The sequence below is a fragment of the Acomys russatus genome, chromosome X, assembly GCF_903995435.1.
Source record: "Acomys russatus chromosome X, mAcoRus1.1, whole genome shotgun sequence".
Lineage (NCBI taxonomy): Eukaryota > Metazoa > Chordata > Mammalia > Rodentia > Muridae > Acomys > Acomys russatus.
Genome location: NC_067169.1, coordinates 62,284,632 through 62,306,251, shown reverse-complemented (window position 1 = coordinate 62,306,251; position 21,620 = coordinate 62,284,632). Strand labels below are relative to the sequence as shown.

Genomic DNA, 21,620 nt, shown 5'->3' with positions numbered 1-21,620 from the left:
TATTCAAAGATTTACTAAGGAAAGTGAAGGGAAAAAAAAGTACCTGCAGTTGTTGGTCATTATTTTTATAGCAGTTGCTCTAGCCCTTCTTTATATGTCTTACTATATTTCTTTCCTTTATTCTGTGCCAAAGCCAAACCCAGAGTTGCATGAGTTGTTACAAGTAGATAAACTGATGTTTAGTGAGGGGCAGTGCTCAGAGAGCCAGGATTCCAACTCGTAGGTTCTAAGTCAGAATCTCTTGCTGTTTTCATTGTCCTTTTCGGTTTTGTTTTTGATTTTGTGGGAGAGGAACGTGCTATACTGCCCAGCCTTGAGTTTTAAACTCATGAGGACATATGATATTCCAGTATCCTTGATTTGTTGTGATTGTAGAATATTTCTTAGTTTATAAGGGGAAAGTACTCTAGCCATTATTTCTAGCTTTAAGTCTTGTACAGGCTTGGGTCATACTTAGGTTTTTTTCATTAGTAAGAAGATATTTTTTTATTAATTTTATTTGTCTTTATATGTATGCATGTTTGTGTGAGTATATGAGTATGTGTGAGTATATGATCACATGCACATGTGTGGAAGTCAGAAAACTTGCTGGAGTCAGTTTTCTCTTTTCTACCATGTAATGCTTGGACTCAAACTCAGGCTATCAGTATTGGCAGCAACTGCCTTTCCTCACTGAACCCAGTAACCTAGTAAGAGGAAATTATATTATTCTAAACGTAAATCAACAACATATGTTGTTTTCTTTTCTGTTTTTGAATATAAAAGACTATTGTTTTCCCCCTTCTGATACAAAGGCAAACCAAAATGAAAATATGCTTCTTAAACATAGATTAGTTAATTAATTAATTAATTTCATGTATACTCTGTCTGCATATAGAGCATGCAGGCCAGAAGAAGGCATTGGATCCCATTATAGATGGTTGTGAACTACCCTGTGGTTCCTGGGAATTGAACTCAGGACCTGTAGACGAGCAGTCAGTGCTCTTAACCTCTGAGCTATTTTCGGCCCTTGTAATTCTTAAATTTCAATGAACCAACTTTTTAGTGGATTGTTATGGTATCAAAGATGAAGATTTTATTGTGACAGGAATCTGAAATTTCACTTCTTCATTTTGAACTCTAAATGCAAATAGTAAACTCCTTGAACAATATTCTCAGTGGCATTAGTCCAATAAGAAGAAATAAACAAAAAATAAATGGTAAGCTGTGATGCATCTTTTCAGTTTAGAGCAAGTTGTTGAACATTGTATAGTATAGGTTTGTTTTAGGCTATCAATTGTCAAAGCATGTCAATTAAAAGTTGTTGAAACAGATAAGTAGATATGAATGTATCAGGTGGACAGGATTTCTAGCTAGTTTAGCATATGCACCTTGGAGTACTAAGGCAGCAATATTATACTTTTAGCTTTCCATCTAGGGTCCCTAGATGGCTACTATCTAGATGGTTGTCATGATTCTGGATAAGTTCCCACAAATAACAGAAATCTCTCTACCAAAAAGAGATATGGGAGATAATCATCATTATTATTATAGAAAGACTTTATGATGATCTTTCAAAGGATTCTACCTTAACTCTGGGTAAAATGCAAGTACATGAACAAACACTTTTAAATCTATCACACCAAGCATGAGATACAGTTACAAAATAAAATTTTGATGAGTCATGACTCATTTCTATGGCTGGGTGCCTTCAGCCTGGTAAATTGTCATGAACTCAGTTTATCCCACAGAAAGCAAGAAGGCCGTTATGGCTGAGTGGGGAGTCTAGGTTACCTGCTGCTAACACCATGAAGTTTTGTTCTGGGATAGATGTAAGGAAAAGTTGATGCTTGAGCTGCGTTCTATAATGTGTAAAAACATTTACATTGCTAACAACTAGGGACATTTCCACAATATATTATATTGCAGAAATTCAGGACTAATAAAATTTTCTGGAACAGTTCAGGTAGTCTTGATTTCTGTAATTCTTTTGAGTAGTCATGCAATATTTATTTTAAGAGTAAACAGCTGGAAAGTATGATAATGTGACCTAATACTGAGTAGTATATACCATGCAAATAAAAAATGAATGGCTTTAGGACAAAGTGTGTGTGTGTGTGTATACATGATTTCTACAGCATGGTATACTGGAAGAAAATGTGTAGAAGGTGACAAATAGTGAACACCTGTGCTGAATAAATTAACCAGTTGGTTGGCAGGGTTGTTTTGGTTTTGGTTTTGGTTTTCTTAACTCATGTAAAGGATTACAGGGTACCAAGATGGTATTTTCATTTGGATGTGCTCCCTGGTTATTACCATTAATTAAGAAGTGATATTAGATAATGGAATTAATATCTCCAAACTCTTTAAGTTACAGATAGAGTTTAACAATTATTAATGCAAATGCACTTATATAAAACAGTCAGCATTTGTAGTTAGGATAAAAAATTTAAAACTACAATTTACCTTTAATGGTCTTTGAGATTCAAATTAGCCTTATAAATCAACTATTTTGATAGTTGTGTTTTACTAAAATTATTGATGCTGATTTTATCATTCATATTTTAAGATCATTTTAGTATTTTATAATTTAAAGCTTCTTTTGGGGGATTATAACTCACTAACATCTTATGTCTGGCAGATACATTTTTATGGTTCTAAAATTCATTTGAGTTACTAAAATTGAATTGAACTGTTCTAAAATTTTCTTTGGCATTGGAATATCTTTTTAGAAAATGCTGCTTATATGTGAACCACAATATAAGTGGTTGTAAGTTCACGGAATATTGTCGTTTTGGTTAAGAATTTTTTTACTGAGTAAAGTGAGGACATAGCAGTTTCTAGTGTCTTCGTCACTTTTTAAGGTATCAGCCTTACACTTTGTGAAACTCCAAAAATAATTTGTTTTTTAGTGAAAAGTGGGAGTAGTAGTATGCTTTTATGTTTCTATAGAGCTGGGAACTTCGCCACCTATGCTGGAACTGTGCTTTTATGTTTCTTGTAGAGCTAAGAACATCACCAACATGTGATGTTGAAATTTACTAGTTTGTCAAAGTAGGACAAATTCCAAAACCAGTAATTCTTGCCTTACATATTCCCCACAGTATTTGATTTAGTTAGCCTTTGATTAGACCTTAAATGAAATGTTTTGACTTTTAGCTTTCAGCTTGTCCAACTTTGGATAATGGATTTCATTTACTATATAAAATCTCTTTTTACTTTATATACGAGATAGCTACTGAGTAAATCAGTTGCTATGCTCAATTTTCATGCTGTTCTCATCACAGTCTGTAATAAAAGAAGTTGTCATATTCAATCTTATCTGTGCAGTATAATTAATTATCCTGTCACTTCTTAGTTTAATCTTTAGGCATGGAATTTTTGCTGAAAGTTGTCACCTTAAATATTATTGATTTTCAAAATGAAAGCAAATTCAGACATGTGAACATTACTGTAGAAGACATACAAATCATGTTTCATATCACAACTTTTCCTTTGTTTAATTTTTAAAGATTTATTTTTTTAATTTTTATTCATGTGTATGGATGTGTACTTATATGCCACATGTGTGTGGGTTCTTTTGGGAGAGTGTGTTGGATCCTCTAGAGCTGGACTTAACAGGCAGTTTTGACCTGCTGGACATGGCATTGAAACCCAGGTTTTTCTGCAAGAGCAGTGTGCTGGTTATTTTTTATCAGCTTGGCAAAATTAGAGTCACTTGGGGAAAGGTTGCAACATTGAGAAATTCACTCTGCAGGTTGGCCTGTCGGCATGTCTCTGAGATAATTTTCCTAATTGTAAATTGATATAGAAGGACCCAGCTCACTGTGGGCAATTCAGTCCTTATTCAGGTTTCCTGAGCTAGTGAAGAAAGGTAACTGAACTAGCCAGAGGAAGTAATCCTTTAAGGTCTCTGCTTCATTTCCTACCTCCAGATTTCTGCCTTGAGTTCTTGTTTTGGCTTCTTGTCATAATGGACTGTAACATGTAAGCCTAATAGATACTTTCTCCCAAGTTAATGCTGATCAATGTTTTATCATAGCAACAAACATGAAAATAGGACACGCAACAAGCAGTCTCAACTGCTGAGCCTTTGTTTTTAATGTTAATTGTAATAGTATTTTTGTGTATTTATATGGCCAAAGAGTTTCCATCTTGATAGACAATGTAGGTACAAGTTTTGAAGTTTTTCTTTTGTTCTACAGACAGTTTAATAAAACTTTGGATTTAACCTGTGCTTTAAGTTTGATTAACTCTTTTGAGATTATTAAATACTTTTCACAGAAGTTAGGTTCATCTCATAACACTATTGGGGAAGGTAAAGTAAATGGGTGTACAGCTATGTTACAGGTGAGCAATCTATGTGATACTGTCTTGCCTAGGCTTTCTCAAGTGATGGCATGGAATACTGGGACTTACGTCTTTTCTTCACTATTGTTACCTACGTAGGAAAACTCTTGCTGTATCATTAATGATATCATGTGGTATTCAAGCTAAATTTAACTGAAGTTGTCATTATATTTTCTTTCTTCTTTATCTGGATTTATTTATGCTGTAACCTGATACATTTGAAAGGCCTGGCTTCTTTCTGAAGATTGCACTCCCGTGGTGTGGGGTTGACAATAGCTTTCCTATTGAGCCCTTCCTGTCCACTTGTCCTTCTTCATGACTATGGCCACAACTAAGTCACTCCTGGTCAGGTTCTCAGCACTCAGCCTTCACAGATAAGGCGCCCGGTTTCTTGCCTAGCTTCTCTGTCATGGGCCAGTGGCTACATTTAATGTTTTGCTTTCTTTATCATTACATTTTAACAATAAATTTGATGGCATTTAATTTTTTGTTGAAAATAGATTCTTCTCTCATATAATACATCTTGACCACAGTTTCCATTTTCTTACTTCTCCAAAATCCTCTCATCTCCTATCTCCCCTAGATCCCCTCCCTCTCTTTCTCATCAAAAAAGAACGGGCCAGTAAGAGACAACAACCAAACATGACAAAAACAGTATACAATAAGACAAGGCAAAATCCCTCACACTAAAGCTGGACAAGGCAACCTAGCAGGAGGAAGAGTCCCAAAAGCAGGCAAAAGAGTCAGAGATATACCTGTACTCACTGCTAATAGTCACGCAGAAACTCCAAGCTAACAGTCTTAACATATATGCAAAGAGTCTGGTGCAAAATTATGCAGTCTTTATGTGCTTGCTGCTTCAGCAGCTCTGAGCCCATGTGAGCCCTGCTTGGTTGATTCAATGAGCTGTGTTCTGTTTTCTCTATTCCCTCTGGTTCTGATAATCCTTCCTCCCCATCTACTGTGGGGCTCCCTAAGCTCCAGTAGATGTACCCAATGGAGACTTCCAATATAGACTCTCAGCATAATGTCTGGCTATAGGTTTCTGTGTCCACTCTCATCTGTTGCTGGAGGAAGCCTCTGTGATGACAACTGGACAAGGCACAAATCTATGAGTATAGCAGAATATCAGGAATCATTTCATTATCAGTCATGCTTGTTTTACCCTAGGTCTCTGGGACATCCATTCTTCATTTTCTGGTCATCCAAGTGTCAGGCATGGGCTCCCTCTTGTGGAGTGAGCCTCAAGTTAAATCAGACACTGATTGGTTACTCCTAAAAGTTTTGTGCCACCACTGTCCCAGCACATCTTGTAGCCAGGACAGATTGTAGGTCCAAGGTTTTGTGGCTAGGTTGATGTCCAAGTTTCTCTTTGAGTAGCCTGCAGACTACCTTCCCATACCAGAGAAACTAAAACATAGGAATGAAGGCTCCATGCAGGCACAAGCTTCACCTCTCCACATTCAATGAACTGTGTGGATGTTGTCCTCAGCAGTGGGGCCCACTGTCAGTTTATAGAAAGGAACCTCTGTACTAGCATCAGCCTGGGATTTTTGGGTGATCTCCACAGGACCCCCTCTGGCAACAATTCAACTGAATCCCACCCAGTCTAGCCACTGGGAGCCTTGCTTGGCTACAGTAGATGATGGCTACTTCAGACTCCTTATTCCCCATTACCAGGAATCTTCACTAGGATCACCCTCTAACTTTCCACACTGCCCTCTAGCTGCCCCACCCACTCCATTCCAGCCATCAAGAGAGACCTGCATTCTCTCTCTTTATCCCATCTCCTCCCACACACCCCTCTCACTCCTGTCCTCACATATCTTACTTAATGGATAATGTCCTCATGTTAGTGAATATATTCAATATTTGTCTGTCCTGGTCTGAGAAATCACTTAGGATGATTTCTTATAGTTGGAAAACTTCAAGATGTCACTGTTTTTACAGCAATGCTTTTAATATTTTCTTTATCCATTCTTCTGTTGATAGGTGTCTAGATTGTTTAGAGTTTCCGGCTCTTATGAATAAAGCCACAATGAACATAATTGAACTAGTGCCTTGTGTTAGAGTGAAGTGTCCTTTGGGTACATATCCAAGAGTGGTAGAGCTGGATCTTGAGGTAGACTGAGTCCATTTTCTGAGGAACCACCATATTGATTTTGGTAGTGACTGTACAAGTTTGCACTCCCACCAGTAATGGAGGTATGTTTCCTTCTCTCCATATCCTCACCAGAATGACCTGTCACTTGTGTTATTAATATTAGCCATTCTGACAGGTCTAAAATTAATCTCAAAGTAGTTTTGATTTGCATTTCCCTGATTCCCAAGGATGTAGAACATTTCTTTAAGAGTTTCTCAGCTACTTGCAATTCCTCTATTGAGAATTCTCTATTTGGACCTGTTCTCCATTTTTAATTGAATCATTTGTTTTTGTTTTTTGTTTATTTTTTGTTGTTTGTTTATTTATTTTTTAATCTAATCTGGAGTTCTCTATATATTGGATATCAGTCCTCTATTGGATGTGGAGTTTTTCCCATTGTGTAGGCTGCCACTTTTTCTGAATGAAGGTGTCCATTGCCTTACAGATGCTTTTCAGTTTCATGTCCCATTTGTATTTCTGAACCCTATTTGATCTTTTTTTTATTGTGGATATGTGTTTAGAGTGATTGCTAATAACCATGTGACAGTCAATATTAAGCTTCCTTGAAATCTCCTTTGCTAAAAAAGTTAGCCCATCATTTTAAAATTTAACCTTAGCCAAGTTCAAAGGTCAAAGACAGAAAGCCACATTCTTTGCCAAATTATAACATGAATGGTCTCTGGCACCTCGTTAATATTATTTCTCTCAGAAAACTCCTTAGCTGAACCTCCACAGCCCACTCTTTGGGTACCAACTTCTATATTCCTTGCTTTTTTACTGTTGTTATAAAATACCATGACCAACAGAATTTACAGGAGAAAGAGTTTACTTGAGCTCATGGTTCAAGGGAGATAAGAGTCTGTCATGGCAAGGAAGAGTGGTAGCAAACAGTGGTGTCCTGGTTGGAGCAGGGTGTTGAGAGCTTATCTGGTGTCTCTTTCTCTCTGTCTCTGTCTCTGTCTCTGTCTCTGTCTCTGTCTCTCTCTCTCTGTCTCTCTCTCTCTGTCTCTCTCTCTCTCTCTCTGTCTCTCTCTCTCTCTCTCTCTCTCTTTCTCTCTCTCAATTGAGAGAATCTTGTAGCCTGACTGACTTGCATTCAGGGTGCTTACTTGCTTGTTTGTTTGTTTGTTTGACTTATATATTTATTTTTCATTGATTTATTTATTTAATAACTTTACAGCCTGATCACAGTCCCCTTCTCCTCTTCTCCCAGTCCCTCCCTCTTTCCTCCTTCCCCTCTCCTCCCCTCTTCCCTTCTCTTCAGAGAAGGTGAGGCCCCACCATGTGTACTAACCTACTGTGGCACATCAAGTCACAGCAGAACTAACCACATCCTCTCTTACTTAGGCCAGACAAGCTAACCCAGCTAGGGGAAAGGCATCTAAAGACAGACAACAAAATCAGAGATAGCCCTTCTCCAATTGTTTGGGGACCCCCATGAAGAAAAAGCTGCACATCTGCTACATATGTGTAGGGGGCCTAAGTCTAATCCATGCGTGTTCTTTTGTTGGTGGTCAGTCTCTGTGAGCCCCCATGGGCCCAGTAGTTGACTCTGTAGGTATTCTTGTGGTGTTCTCGACCCCTCTGGCTCCCTTAATCCTTCCCCCCTCTCTTCCACAAGACTCCCAAGAGAGAGCTCATCTTTTGAATCATGGACATGTAGCAAACAGAGCAAACTGGGAGTGGACTGAGGCATTCAACTCTTAAAGCCCACTATCTGTGATGTATTAATCCACTAAGGCTACACTTCCCAATTTGCGAGACTACAACACCAACTATGGACCAAATATTCAAATGCCTGAGACTGTGGGGAACATTTCGCATTCAGACCACCACACTTTGAAACAGAAATACTTCAGGGTTGTTTTCATTTTTAATTTTAGAATATTGGCATAGACTTACTAAGTGAGTATCCCTTGTCCAAACTGTTCCAAAGTTTAAAATCTTGTGATTAAAAACATGGTGCTCAAAAGGTTTTGGATTTGGTAACATTTACTATATGAGGTTGTTGCTTAGGCATGACCAATCTGTACGGAGCAACCAATGGGCAATCCAAAAGGTACTGATAATTTCATGCAAGATAACTGATAAATCTGGTTGCTTTTGAAATAAAAAATTTTCTAGACCACATAGATTGTTAATATGGATTATGTTTGGGACTAGGGTAATTGTGATATTGTGAGGAGTGGGATGAATAACCCATAGGACAAAACATAAAAGACAAATATCAGTAGTCCAGTTGATTACTTGAGTGATATAGATGCCATGTGTGAAAGTAATTTAAGTGATTTAAGAATATTAATAAAGAGGGAAGATACTAGCTTAGGAGACATAAAGAGGAAGATTTTTCGGGAGGTAGGATTTAGGTTTGCTAGTGGAAGAACTCTTAAACATTCAGTTAGCATATGCTAACTTAAAAGACATATACAATTGAAGAAGAAGGCAACTCAGTGAGAAGAGTGGATTTTCTCAAACAGAAATTTACAATATAAGCAAGCCAAAAGTGATTCTTTTGCATCAAGATAACAGTAGATTAAAAATGCTTACTGTAGTAATAACTTTGGAAATCAAGCTTTCAGTGGAGTAATAAATATCAACATTAAATAGGAAACTATGTGAAAAGATCTTGTTAGGGACCACAAAACAATAGAAGAATTGAATTATTTCATGGCAGATATTTCCCCATTTTGCTGAAAGTAACTCTGTCACACTGTCGAGTCCAACGAGCTTCAGTGTTAATCCTCTTTAATAATTACCATTATTGGGCATTTACTCTGCTCCATGTACAATGCAATGTGTCAGTTTAGTTTAAGAACAAACATGATGGTAGGTCCTATCATCCCTGGATAGTGTGGGGCTAGGGAATATATTCAGAGTTAATCACTAATGGTTTTGGGATTTATAGCTCTAGCTGTTAAATTTGAAGATTACACTTCTGATTTGTTTTTGAAATAAGATTCCTCAGTCTTCCTTAAATTCTCAAAATTGTTCATGTTCATGGTCTCCTTACTATTAAAATATTTTTATATATTTCATCTTAATTTATTATATTGTGTTGAAACTTTAACAGATGGCAGTTTAATGTATGGGTCACATGAGACAATATGTACCCTGGACTTAAAACAGAAAGGATAGAGGAATAAAACTTGCCATTAAAAGTTTTAAAAAGTAAATTGTGGCAGGGTAGAAATATTAGAAGCACGATATCAATTATTATATTATCTTTATTAGTCAGGATTTGGAAAATGATGTCGAAGAAGCTGGTGCACTGCAGAAAAATCACACTTCTGTGGCATCCTGGAACGCCACAAAAGCTGCAGAGACTGCTTGTCTGCCCACTGCAGATGAACCATTGAGCACTGGGAGCTATGAAATACCTGCAGAACAACATCAGTGCAGTGGTCCAGAGAGTTCACTAGAAGGAAATGATACTGAAGAAGGAGGCAAGAAAGATAATCATAGTGATGATAAAACTCCAGCAGAAGAAACAAGTGAAAACGTGCCTAAAGTACAAGACAACACAGAGACACTAAAGAAAAATAGAATTACTTACTCACAGATTATAAAGGAAGGCAGAAGATTTAACATCGATTTAGTATCAAAGGTAAGTACCATTTTTATGCATCTTAACATCGAACCACAATAAATTTTAATTGATTGAAAATAGCATCTGGACCTCTAAGTGTACTTTTCCTCATTTTAGTTTCTGAATTACAAAGTGTTTGCTTTATAGAAAGATAACAAACAGTTTTATTAAGTATAGGTTAAAATTCATTTAAGATGTTAGTATTGATATACTTAGTGTGCTTTTAAATTATACTAAATATTTTTGTATGTGAAGAATGCTATTGTGTTAGGGCAGGTAGTTCATCCTAATAGTCTGATTCATGAACACTATGAATTCCATCAGAAGAAAAATTCGATTGAATTTGTGTCCAAATTTCATGTTCTTTGTAATAAATTTTATATAAACATACCTTAGCCCTTAATCTCTGTGTAAGTATTCCAAACAAATTAATGTATTTTTGAAAATCTTTTGTCTTTGCTGGTGTTTTCATAAATAACTCTAATGTTAAATCATTATAATTTCTGATGAGGTTGCTGGATCATGGGAAGCTTTAAGGGTTCATAAGAAGCAAATCTACTTTTCAAAATAGTAATAAAATATCCAATCAGACACAGCTATAAAGGTGTGATAAGAGAAAGGAAGGGAACAATTCATGTGCCTTACATTTTGCTGATGAAACCCAGTAAGTGTGATCTCCTACTTGCTTCTAACTTAGTTTGAGGAAATATTAATATTTCCTTATACAAAATATTGTACTATTCAGAATAGTAGTGAAAAATCAACATAAATTTTTTGTTCTAATTTAAGCCTATTCTAAGTAAGTTTATATACCTCAATTATGGAGCCAAAAATTGTTTAAAACTGCTTCTTATTATTTTAATATAATTATAGCTTTGTTTCAACTCTCAATGTGAAATTGCTATGGTGGATCATTAGGTAGAATTGAAAAAAAAAGGCTTATGAGTAATACGATACATGTACGATTTCCACACTTCTGAAACATCGGTCAAAAATAATTTTAATTGAAATTTGTTTTTACTCTTCAGTGATAACCAAAATTCACTTGTTTTAATCTTTATTTGACTTTATAAGTAGGAATATTAGAATGTATATTAATATTTATAAAATTGTGCCTATTGGTGGAATATTAAATCAAATATAATTATATTTTAAACAAATGAAAGCACTACTTTTATAGAGTTAAGACTTACAAATATAAAAAATAGAGTGTATTAGTTGTGTGGTTTGTTAGGAATAGGCAATCAGATAACAATGGCATTCTTTAATCAGAATATTTATTTTTCCCTTTTCGTTTCTGATTTTGTTTAAACCCCTACCCAGATCTAGCCAATGGTCAGAACAGTCTCCATACTTGAGTAGAGAGTGGGATATGACTTTCTCACGTACTCTGGTGCCTCACATTTGACCATGTCCCCTGGAGGGGGAGACCTGGTGGCACTCAGAGGAAGGACAGCAGGTTGCCGAGAAGAGACTTGATACCTTATGAGCATATACAGGGGGAGGTAATCCCCCTCAAGAACAGTCATAGGGGAGGGGAATAAGGGGAAAAGGGGAGGGAGGGAAGAATGGGAGGACACAGGGATGGGATAACCATTGAGATGTAAGAAGAATAAATTAATAATAATAAAAAAACAGAATATTTAGATTTGTTTCTAAAACCATCATGTTAACTTTGGTTGACACAATGCTAAGCTAAAGTGATAGTTTATAAAATTGCACATAATTTATATTGGTTTACAGGTCATCTTCTTGTGTGCTGAGTCAAATTTTGAGGTGCCATATTTTTTAACAGTCAAATATTTTATTTAATTTTCTCCAGTTATTATAGCTTTTATATTTTTAGTATATTGTATTACAAATTATAAGTATCTTAATCATAGGAAATAGCCAAATGTATAATTTTTATCCGAATGGTTAAATTTCAAACATGCTAGATAGTGTTGAAATTTTTATTAATTTCCTCTCTTGCATTAATTGTGAGATATGCTTAAAGATTAAATTAGTCATCTACATATATATAGAATAATAGAGTTGTTCACTTCTTGAAAAGCTCATATGTCATATAAAGTTAGATATATGATGGGCTTAGAATTTGACTGTTAAGGCGAAGTATCACAAATCCATATGAGGTTATTTTGTTTGATTTTGGCTTGCTTTTGGTTTGTTTTTCTGTATCGGTGGCATGGTTGGTCCACAGTACTCATGTCTTCTTATAGCCAACTGGCTCTATTTCCAGTTCAATATCTTGTATTAACCTTATGCATTTAGATTCTAGGATATAGTATCTTTAAGATGGCAAGCCTATTTCCAAAGGGTATATTGATGTACTGTGTGTAGTGTAACATTCCTAGCAGAGCTGAGAAGAGACTTCATAACTAAATGCATGAACATTTCTTTAGTGAAATTCATGAATGGGCATATAGCTAGACAAGAATAGAAGAACCATTTAGGAATTTAGATCAGGTTTTACTATAAACAAATTTTGAAGAAATCATCTAGGTTATATAGCTTTTTGGTTTAAATTTCAATAATGAATTGTGGACAATCAATGAATTTTCTTATATAATTGTACATGTTTAAATATATATAACTTAAATCCTAACGTGTGTGTGTATGCATATGTGTGCACGGTAGTTACCAATTTCCATTTTTTTGGTAGTAATCATATCGTCTAAAACACTTTATATCTACAGCTTCTCTATTCTCGGGGACTACTAATCGATCTTCTAATCAAATCAAATGTTAGTCGATACGCAGAGTTTAAAAATATTACAAGGATTCTTGCATTTCGAGAAGGAAATGTGGAACAGGTACTGTGATGCTCGACTATGTGAGCCAAGTTACTATTACTCATTTGAAAGGATAAGCAATACTTGCTGTTTTCCTAGTAAGGCCGTAAGTTCCAACTTTGCATGGTGGTTATAAATATAAATACAAAATTAGCTCCATTAAAATCTCTGTTATATTTTTGAACATTTATTCCCCAGATTGATTTTAATGTTGAGGAAATGCTAGTTTTAGGCAGCAGTACTATATTTGAATTGTCATGTGTTCTCTATTAGGGGTGACATGCCATTGGCCTTTTAATGGCATGAAGAACAACTTGGCAGAATTAGGTAACAGAGCTCTCAAGTTAATTAGCTCTGTAGTTAACAGAGATGCTATTAGTACTGATAAAAGGTGACATGAAGCAGCAAGGGTGGAATGGAAATGATAACCTTGTAATGAGGAAAGAAATAAAAAGTGTAATCTGGAATACTTGTGTTATCAGGAAGTAGTCTACAACCTTCTTTTTAAATGCTTTTCAGGTTCCATGTTCCAGAGCAGATGTCTTCAATAGCAAACAACTTACTATGGTAGAAAAGCGAATGCTTATGAAATTTCTTACATTTTGTATGGAATATGAAGAACATCCCGATGAATACAAAGGTATTGCTTTCCGTTAACTTGTGTTTTCCAGTTATTTAATTTTAATATGTATTGTCAGTTTGGTAAACAGCTGATTATTCTAAAATGCATTCTAACTCTGCTATAAGTTAGCTATAGTTTTGGTATATTTAAATTCAGTCAAATTAAATGCTGAATGGTTTGCTCAATCTGTCATGCGAGGAATATTTCAAATGCTTAGTACTTATATGCTGCTAGTGGCTTAATGCAAATATTTTCAGCATTGCAAGAATGTCATGCCAGCTCCCCTTTTTATCTTTTTAATTAAATACTGTTGTTAACTGATTATTTAATCAGTGTGTGTATGGGACTATGAATTGAATGTAAGACCTGGCTCATGAGATATAGTATATTAATTGATTCTTGATATATGGCATGCTTTTTTGTTACTTCATCTTTAATTTGATAATAATAATAATAATAATGATAATAATGATAATGATAATAATAATGATGATAACAATGATAATAATGATGCTATAACTTGTATAGATGTTATTTTGGGGGACTGTTTTTAATGAGAATATTGAACTGTTCATTTTGATTGATATAAATGCTGTGTAATATATAAGGGAAACCTCCAGATTTAGGGAAGCTTTGGTTTCCAGTCTTAGCTTTAACCCTCTTACTTTAATCTTAAGGCCAGTTATTTTAGCTTGTTGAAAATTGATTTTGTTATTTTATTTTTATTTTTTTTTAATTTTTATTTTTTTTTTATTTTTTATTAATTTATTCTTGTTACATCTCAATGTTTATCCCATCCCTTGTATCCTCCCATTCCTCCCCCCCCCCCCCATTTTCCCGTTATTCCCCTCCCCTATTACTGTTCCTGAGGGGGATTACCTCCCCCTGTATATTCTCATAGGGTATCAAGTCTCTTCTTGGCTACCAGCTGTCCTTCCTCTGAGTGCCACCAGGTCTCCCCCTTCAGGGGACATGGTCAAATGTGAGGCACCAGAGTACATGAGAAAGTCATATCACACTCTCCACTCAACCGTGGAGAATATTCTGACCATGGGCTAGATCTGGGAAGGGGTTTAAAGTTTACCTCCTGTATTGTCCTTGGCTGGTACCTTAGTTTGAGCAGGACCCCTGGGCCCAAATCTGCCTATCATATTGTTCAACTTGTAGATTTCTAGGACCCTCTGGATCCTTTTATTTTGCTATTCTCCCATGCGTCTCTCATTTAGTGTCCCAATAGGATGCCCTCCCCTCTGTCCCAGTTTCCTGGTAAGTGAAGGCTTTCGTGGGACATGCCCCTTGGGCTAGTATGCAGATATAAGTGAGTATATACCATTTGATTCTTTCTGCTTCTGGGTTAACTCACTCATTATGATCATTTCTAGCTCAATCCATTTATCCACAAATTTCGGGAATTCCCTGTTTTTAATAGCTGAGTAGTATTCCATAGTGTATATGTACCACAGTTTCTTTATCCACTCTTCTACTGAGGGACACTTAGGCTGTTTCCATGTTCTGGCTATTATGAATAAGGCTGCTATGAACATGGTTGAGCAAATTTTCTTGTTGTGTGCTGGAGCATCTTCTGGGTATATTCCAAGGAGTGGAATAGCTGGGTCTTGAGGAAGCCCTATTCCCATTTTTCTGAGATAGCACCAGATAGATTTCCAAAGTGGCTGTACTAGTTTGCATTCCCACCAGCAATGAAGGAGTGTTCCTCTCTCCCCACATCCTCGCCAGCATGTGGTGTCGCTTGAGTTTTTGATCTTAGCCATTCTGGTGGGTGTAAGATGGAATCTCAGAGTTGTTTTGATTTGCATTTCCCTGATGACTAAGGAGGTTGAGCCTTTCTTTAAGTGTTTCTCAGCCATTTGATACTCCTCTGTTGCGAATTCTCTGTTTAGTTCCAAGCCCCATTTCTCAATTGGGTTATTTGGTTTGGTGGTGTTTAATTTCTTGAGTTCTTTATATATTTTGGATATTAGACCTTTGTCAGATGTAGGGTTGGTTAAGATTTTTTCCCAGTCTGTAGGCTGTCGCTTTGTTCTCTTGACAGTGTCTCCTGCTTTACAGAAGCTTCTCAGCCTCATGAGGTCCCATTTATTAATGGTTGACATTAAGGCCTGGGTCGTTGGTGTTCTGTTCAGGAAGTTGTCTCCTGTGCCAATGTGTTCCAGGCTCTTCCCCACTTTTTCCTCTAAGTGGCTTAGTGTCTCTGGTTTTATGTTGAGGTCTTTAATCCATTTGGATTTGAGTTTTGTGCAAGGTGACAAATATGGGCCCAGTTTCATTTTTTTACACATAGACCTCCAGTTAGACCAGCACCATTTGTTGAAGATGCTATCCTTTTTCCATTGAATGGATTTGGCTTCTTTGTCAAAAATCAAGTGACCATATGTGTGTGGATTCATATCTGGGTCTTCGATTCGATTCCACTGATCAACCAGCCTGTTGCTGTGCCAGTACCATGCTGTTTTAATTACTATTGCTTTATAGTACAGTTTGAGATCAGGTATGGAGATTCCTCCAGAGCACCTTTTATTGTACAAGATTGTTTTACCTATTCTGGGTTTTTTGTTTTTCCATATGAAGTTCAGAATTGAACTTTCAATGTCTTTAAAAGATTGTGTAGGTATTTTGATAGGGATTGCATTGAATCTGTAGATTGCTTTTGGTAGGATGGCCGTTTTTACTATGTTAATTCTCCCAATCCATGAGTAAGGAAGATCATTCCATCTTCTCAGGTCATCTACAATCTCTTTCTTCAGAGTTTTGAAATTTTTTTCATACAAGTCCTTCACTTGCTTAGTTAGGGTAACTCCTAGATATTTTATATTGCTTGTGGCTAATGTGAAGGGTGTGGTTTTCCTAATTTCTTCCTCTGCAAGCTTGTCATTTGTGTATAGGAAGGCTACAGACTATTTTGAGTTAATTTTGTATCCAGCCAATTTGCTGAAGGTGTTTATCAGCTTTAAAAGTTCTCTGGTGGAATTTTGAGGGTCACTTATGTACACTATCATATCATCTGCAAATAGGGATAATTTGACTTGCTATTTTCCCATTTGGATACTTTTGATCTCCTTTTGTTGTCTTATTGCTCTGGCTAGAACTTCGAGTACTATATTGAAGAGATATGGAGAGAGTGGGCAGCCTTGCCTTGTTCCCGATTTTAGAGGAATTTCCTTGAGTCTCTCACCATTTACTTTGATTTTGGCTATTGGCTTGCTGTATATAGCCTTTATTATGTTGAGGAAAGTGCCTTGTATCCCCGATCTCTCTAAAACTTTAAACATGAATGGGTGTTGAATTTTATCAAATGCTTTCTCTGCATCCAAGGAGATGATCATGTGGTTTTTTATTTTCAGTTTCTTTATATGGTGGATTATATTGGTTGATTTCCGTATATTAAACCATCCCTGCATGCCTGGAATGAAGCCTACTTGGTCATGATGAATGATATCTTTGATGTGTTCCTGTATTCGTTTTGCAAGTATTTTATTTAGTATTTTTGCATCTATGTTCATAAGAGAAATTGGTCTGAAATTCTCTTTCTTTATTGAGTGTTTGTGAGGTTTAGGTATCAATGAGACTATGGCCTCATAGAATGAATTTGGTAATTTTCCATCCATTTCTATCTTTTGGAGTAGCTTGAAGAGTATCGGTATTAGCTCACCCTTGAAGGTCTGGTAGAATTCTGCACTGAAACCATCTGGCCCTGGGCTTTTTCTGGTTGGGAGACCATCGATGATTGCTTCTATTTCTGTAGGGGAAATGGGACTATTTAGCTTGTTTATCTGTTCTTCATTCAACTTTGGCAAGTGAAATTGATCAAGAAAATTGTCCATTTCCCTTAGATTTTCAAATTTTGTGGCATATATGCCTTCAAAGTAGGATCTTATGATGCTTTGTATTTCTTCAGTGTCTGTTGTTATGTCTCCCTTTTCATTTCTGATTTTGTTGATTTCAATACTGTCTCTCTGCCTTTTAGTTAGTTTGGCTAATGGTCTGTGTATCTTGTTGATTTTCTCAAAGAACCAGCTTTTGGTTTTGTTGATTCTTTGGACTGTTTTCTTAGTTTCTAATTTGTTAATGTCAGCCCTGAGTTTGATTATTTCCAGGCGTCTACTCCTCTTGGGTGTTTCTGCTTCTTTTTTTTCTAGGGCTTCCAGTTGTGTTGTTAAGATGCTTATGTGTGATGTTTCCAATTTCTTTTTAAAGGCACTTAGTGCTATGAATTTTCCTCTTAGCACTGCTTTCAATGTATCCCACAAATTTGGGTATGTTGTTTCTTCATTTTCATTGAATTTCAGAAACTCCTTGATTTCTTTCTTTATTTCTTCCCTGACCCAGGTGTCATTTAGCAGAGAGTTGTTTAGTTTCCACGTACGTGTAGGCTTTTTGTTATTTCTGTTGTTGTTGAATTGCAGCCTAAGAGCATGGTGATCTGATAGGATACAAGGTATTATTTCAATCCTCTTGTATCTATTGAGACTTGCTTTGTGACCCACGATGTGATCAATTTTGGAGAAGGTTCCATGGGGTGCAGAGAAGAAGGTGTATTCTTTCTTGTTTGGGTGAAAGGATCTGTTAGATCCATTTGACCCATGGCATTGGTTAATGATGTTATTTCTCGGCTTAGTTTCTGTTTCAATGACTTATCCTTCAGTGAGAGTGGGGTGTTGAAGTCTCCCACTATTATTGTGTGGGGATCGATGTGTGGTTTAAGCTTTTTTAAGAGATCTTTTACAAATGTGGGTGGCCTTGTATTGGGAGCATAGATGTTCAGAATTGTGATGTCATCTTGGTTGACTTTACCTTTGATGAGTATGAAGTGTCCTTCCTCATCCCTTTTGATTAATTTTGGTTGAAAGTCTATTTTGTTCGATACTAAAATGGCTACGCCTGCTTGCTTCTTGTGACCATTTGCTTGGAATATTTTTTTCCAACCTTTTCCCCTGAGGTAATGCCTTTCATTATGGGTGAGATGTGTTTCTTGAATGCACAAGAATGTTGGATCTTGTTTATGTACCCATTCAGTTAGTCTGTGTCTTTTTATTGGAGAATTGAGGCCATTGATGTTGAGAGATATTAATGACCAGTGACTGTTAAGAGTCTTAATTTTGATGTTGTTTCCAGTCGAGCGTTAGTGTAGTTGTGTTTTTGCCATGGAATAGTTATCTATTTCCTGGGTAGTTTTGGTTGTAGCTTGACCCTTTGGGATGGAGTTTTCCTTCTAGTACCTTCTGTAAAGCTGGATTTGTGGATAGGTACTGTTTGAATTTGTTTTTGTCATGGAATATTTTGTTTTCTCCATCAATGGTTATTGATAATTTTGCTGGGTAAAATAGTCTGGCCTGGCATCTGTGGTCTCTTATGGTTTGGAGGATCTCTGTCCAGGCCCTTCTGGCTTTTATGGTCTCTGCTGAGAATTCGGGTGTAATTCTGATAGGTTTACCATTAAATGTTATTTGGCCCTTTTCCCTTGCAGCTTTTAATATTTTTTCTTTGTTCTGCATGTTTTGTGTTTTGATTATTATGTGGCGGGCAGTTTTTCTTTTCTGGTCAATTCTATTTGGTGTTCTGTAGGCCTCTTGTATGTTTATAGGCATCTCTTTCTTTAGATTGGGGAAATTTTCTTCTATGATTTTGTTGAGAATAGTTTCTGGGCCCTGGAGTCTGATGTCTTCTCTTTCTTCAATGCGTATTATCCGCAGATTTCTTCTTTTCATGGTGTCCTTAATTTCTTGGATGTTTTGTGTCAGGAGTTTTCCAGATTTGGCATTTTCTTTAATGGTTGATTCAATATCTGTGATTGTATCTTCTAGACCTGAGATTCGTTCTTCCATCTTCTGTTAGAGAAGCTCACCTCTGTGTTGCTCGCCTTCTTCTCTGAGGTCACCCGTTCTCGTTTTTCTTCTGTCTGTGTTTTTATTATTGAATCCATTTTCATTTTCAGATCTTGAACTGATTTTTTGATTTCTTTCATCTGATTTTTTGTGTATTCCTGAGTTTCTTCCATTGCCTCTTTATAGGTCTTCAGAGCTTGAACCGTTTTATTTATTTCTTTCTTCTGGTTGTTTGCATTTTCCTGCAATTTTTCCAGTTCCACTCTATGTGCTTCTTTTATGTCTCTCACCTGTTTGTCTGCGTCTTCCTGTATTTGATTACGAATTTTATTTGTTTCCTCCATTATCATCCTCATTACTAAGGATTTGAGGTCATTTTCTTGTATTTCCGTTGTATTTGAGTTCTCTGGGTTGTTTTCTTTGGGATAGCTGGAAACTGGAGACGCCATGTTGTTTTGGGGGTTTTTGCATATGCTTTTTCGTTGTCCTTTAGACATCTTGCCGTCTTTGTTTTTGTTGGGTAGCTTCCAGAGTTGGATGGAGGGTGTCTGACGATAGATTCACTTATTTTCTCACGATTTCCCTAGGCTGGGAGCTCAAAGCTTCACTGGTGTGGATGTTAGGAGGTTAGCCCTGTTGTTCTGGTCTCTCACAGCCAGTGATCTTCAGCCCCCCTGTGCTGTGGATCCTGCAATTGTTCTGGGTCTCTGAATGAGCGTTGGGTCAGGCCAAGGTATCCACAGCCTTCTGTGTTCCCTGCCAAGTCCAGCCAGGAACACTGGGCCTGAACCATGGATTGAACTCAGCTAGATTCTCAGGGCCTGAACCTTCTGCTGAGCTCAGCTAGGGATTCTGGGCTCAAAATGCGCACAGGGTCCAGCCAAAATTTTTGGGCTGGGACTACGCACCAAGCTCCGCTAGGGCCTTTTGGCCCAAAGTGTGTGCTATGGCCAGTTATTGACTCAGGGCCCGAACTGACTACCAATCTCAGCCAGGAACTCTGGATTCGAACTGCAAACTGTGTCCAACCAGAGTCTTAGAGCTGGTGGAACCGAGAGCTCTGTCCAGCCTGCGCCACAGCAGGAGAACTGCGGCTGCTCTGAGTTAGCGCCAGTGGTGGAACAAGTGCTCCGCCCAGACTGTGTCACCGCAGGGGAGCTGCTGCTGAGCTGAGGTGGTGCGTAGGATGGAACTGCGCACTCCACCAAGCCTGCGCCACAGCAGGAGACCTGCGGCTGTTCTGAGTTAGCGCCAATGGTGGAAGCAAGTGCTCTGCCCAGACTGGGTCACTGCAGGGGAGCTGCAGCTGAGCTGAGGTGGCGCCTAGGGTGGAAGTGAATGCTTGGCCAAGCCTGTGCCACAGGAGGAGAACTGCGGCTGCTCTGAGTTAGCGCCTGTGGTTCAACCAAGCGCTCCGCCCAGACTGTGTCACTGCAGGGGAGCTGCCGCTGAGCTGAGGTGGCGCCTTGGGTGGAACTGAGTGCTTGGCTAAGCCTGCGCTACAGCAGGAGAACTGCGGCTGCTCTGAGTTAGCGCCTGTTTTGGAACCAAGCGCTCCGCCCAGACTGTGTCACCGCAGGGGAGCTGCCGCTGAGCTGAGGTGCAGCCTAACGTGGAGCTGTGCGCTCAACTAAGCCTGCGCCACAGCAGGGGAGCTGTGGCCGAATCTGAGTTAGTGCCTCGGGCAGAATTGCTTGCTGGGCTGGGCCAGTACCCAGGACTCTGGGGCCGAACTGTCCACCGAGTCCAGTCTGGGTCCGAAGGCTCCACGCGACCCAAATCCTGCCCCGAGTCCCCTCTTCCGCAGCAACTCCCACCAGCCACCACACCAATCGCCTCCACCGGAAGGCTATGAGCTGCAAACCTCAGCCACCGCTGCTGGTGCCGCTGGTGCTGCTGCCTCTGCTGCTGCCGCTCCGATCAGAGAAAATCCACGCTCCTCCCGTGTGCAGGGGCACGCAGGTCCTCCGCACCCTGGTCCCTCCGAACCGTGGAGCACTCCCGCTGCCGTGATGTTTGGATCTAGGTGTTCCTGGCTCAGAAATCTGTGCAATTCCCTGAATTGTTCACTGGAGCCTTCAAACGCGGTCCACACTGCTCGCCGCCATCTTGAAAAAAATGATTTTGTTGTTTTAATGCCAGCTATTTTTCAATTACATTGGGGTGGAAATGTGTAAAATTAAAATATTTTGTTGATAATTGACTTATTAAATTACATTGAATTTTACATCATGATTTACTTTGATGGAATTCTGAAAGCTTAATTCTTGCTTAAAGCCTTAAGGCACTAAATACCAGGTTGTTC

The 21,620-nt window shown here is 37.9% G+C and overlaps 1 protein-coding gene across 1 annotated transcript in view; it reads left to right on the top strand.

Annotated features, from left to right (window-relative positions):
* Positions 1 to 21,620, top strand: part of Chm (CHM Rab escort protein) — a 159,960-nt gene that overhangs the window by 59,040 nt on the left and 79,300 nt on the right. The window contains exons 5-7 of the mRNA XM_051142168.1: positions 9,704 to 10,076; positions 12,755 to 12,871; positions 13,370 to 13,490. Coding sequence (XP_050998125.1) covers positions 9,704 to 10,076; positions 12,755 to 12,871; positions 13,370 to 13,490 — 611 coding nt within the window. The remainder of the gene's footprint in view (positions 1 to 9,703; positions 10,077 to 12,754; positions 12,872 to 13,369; positions 13,491 to 21,620) is intronic.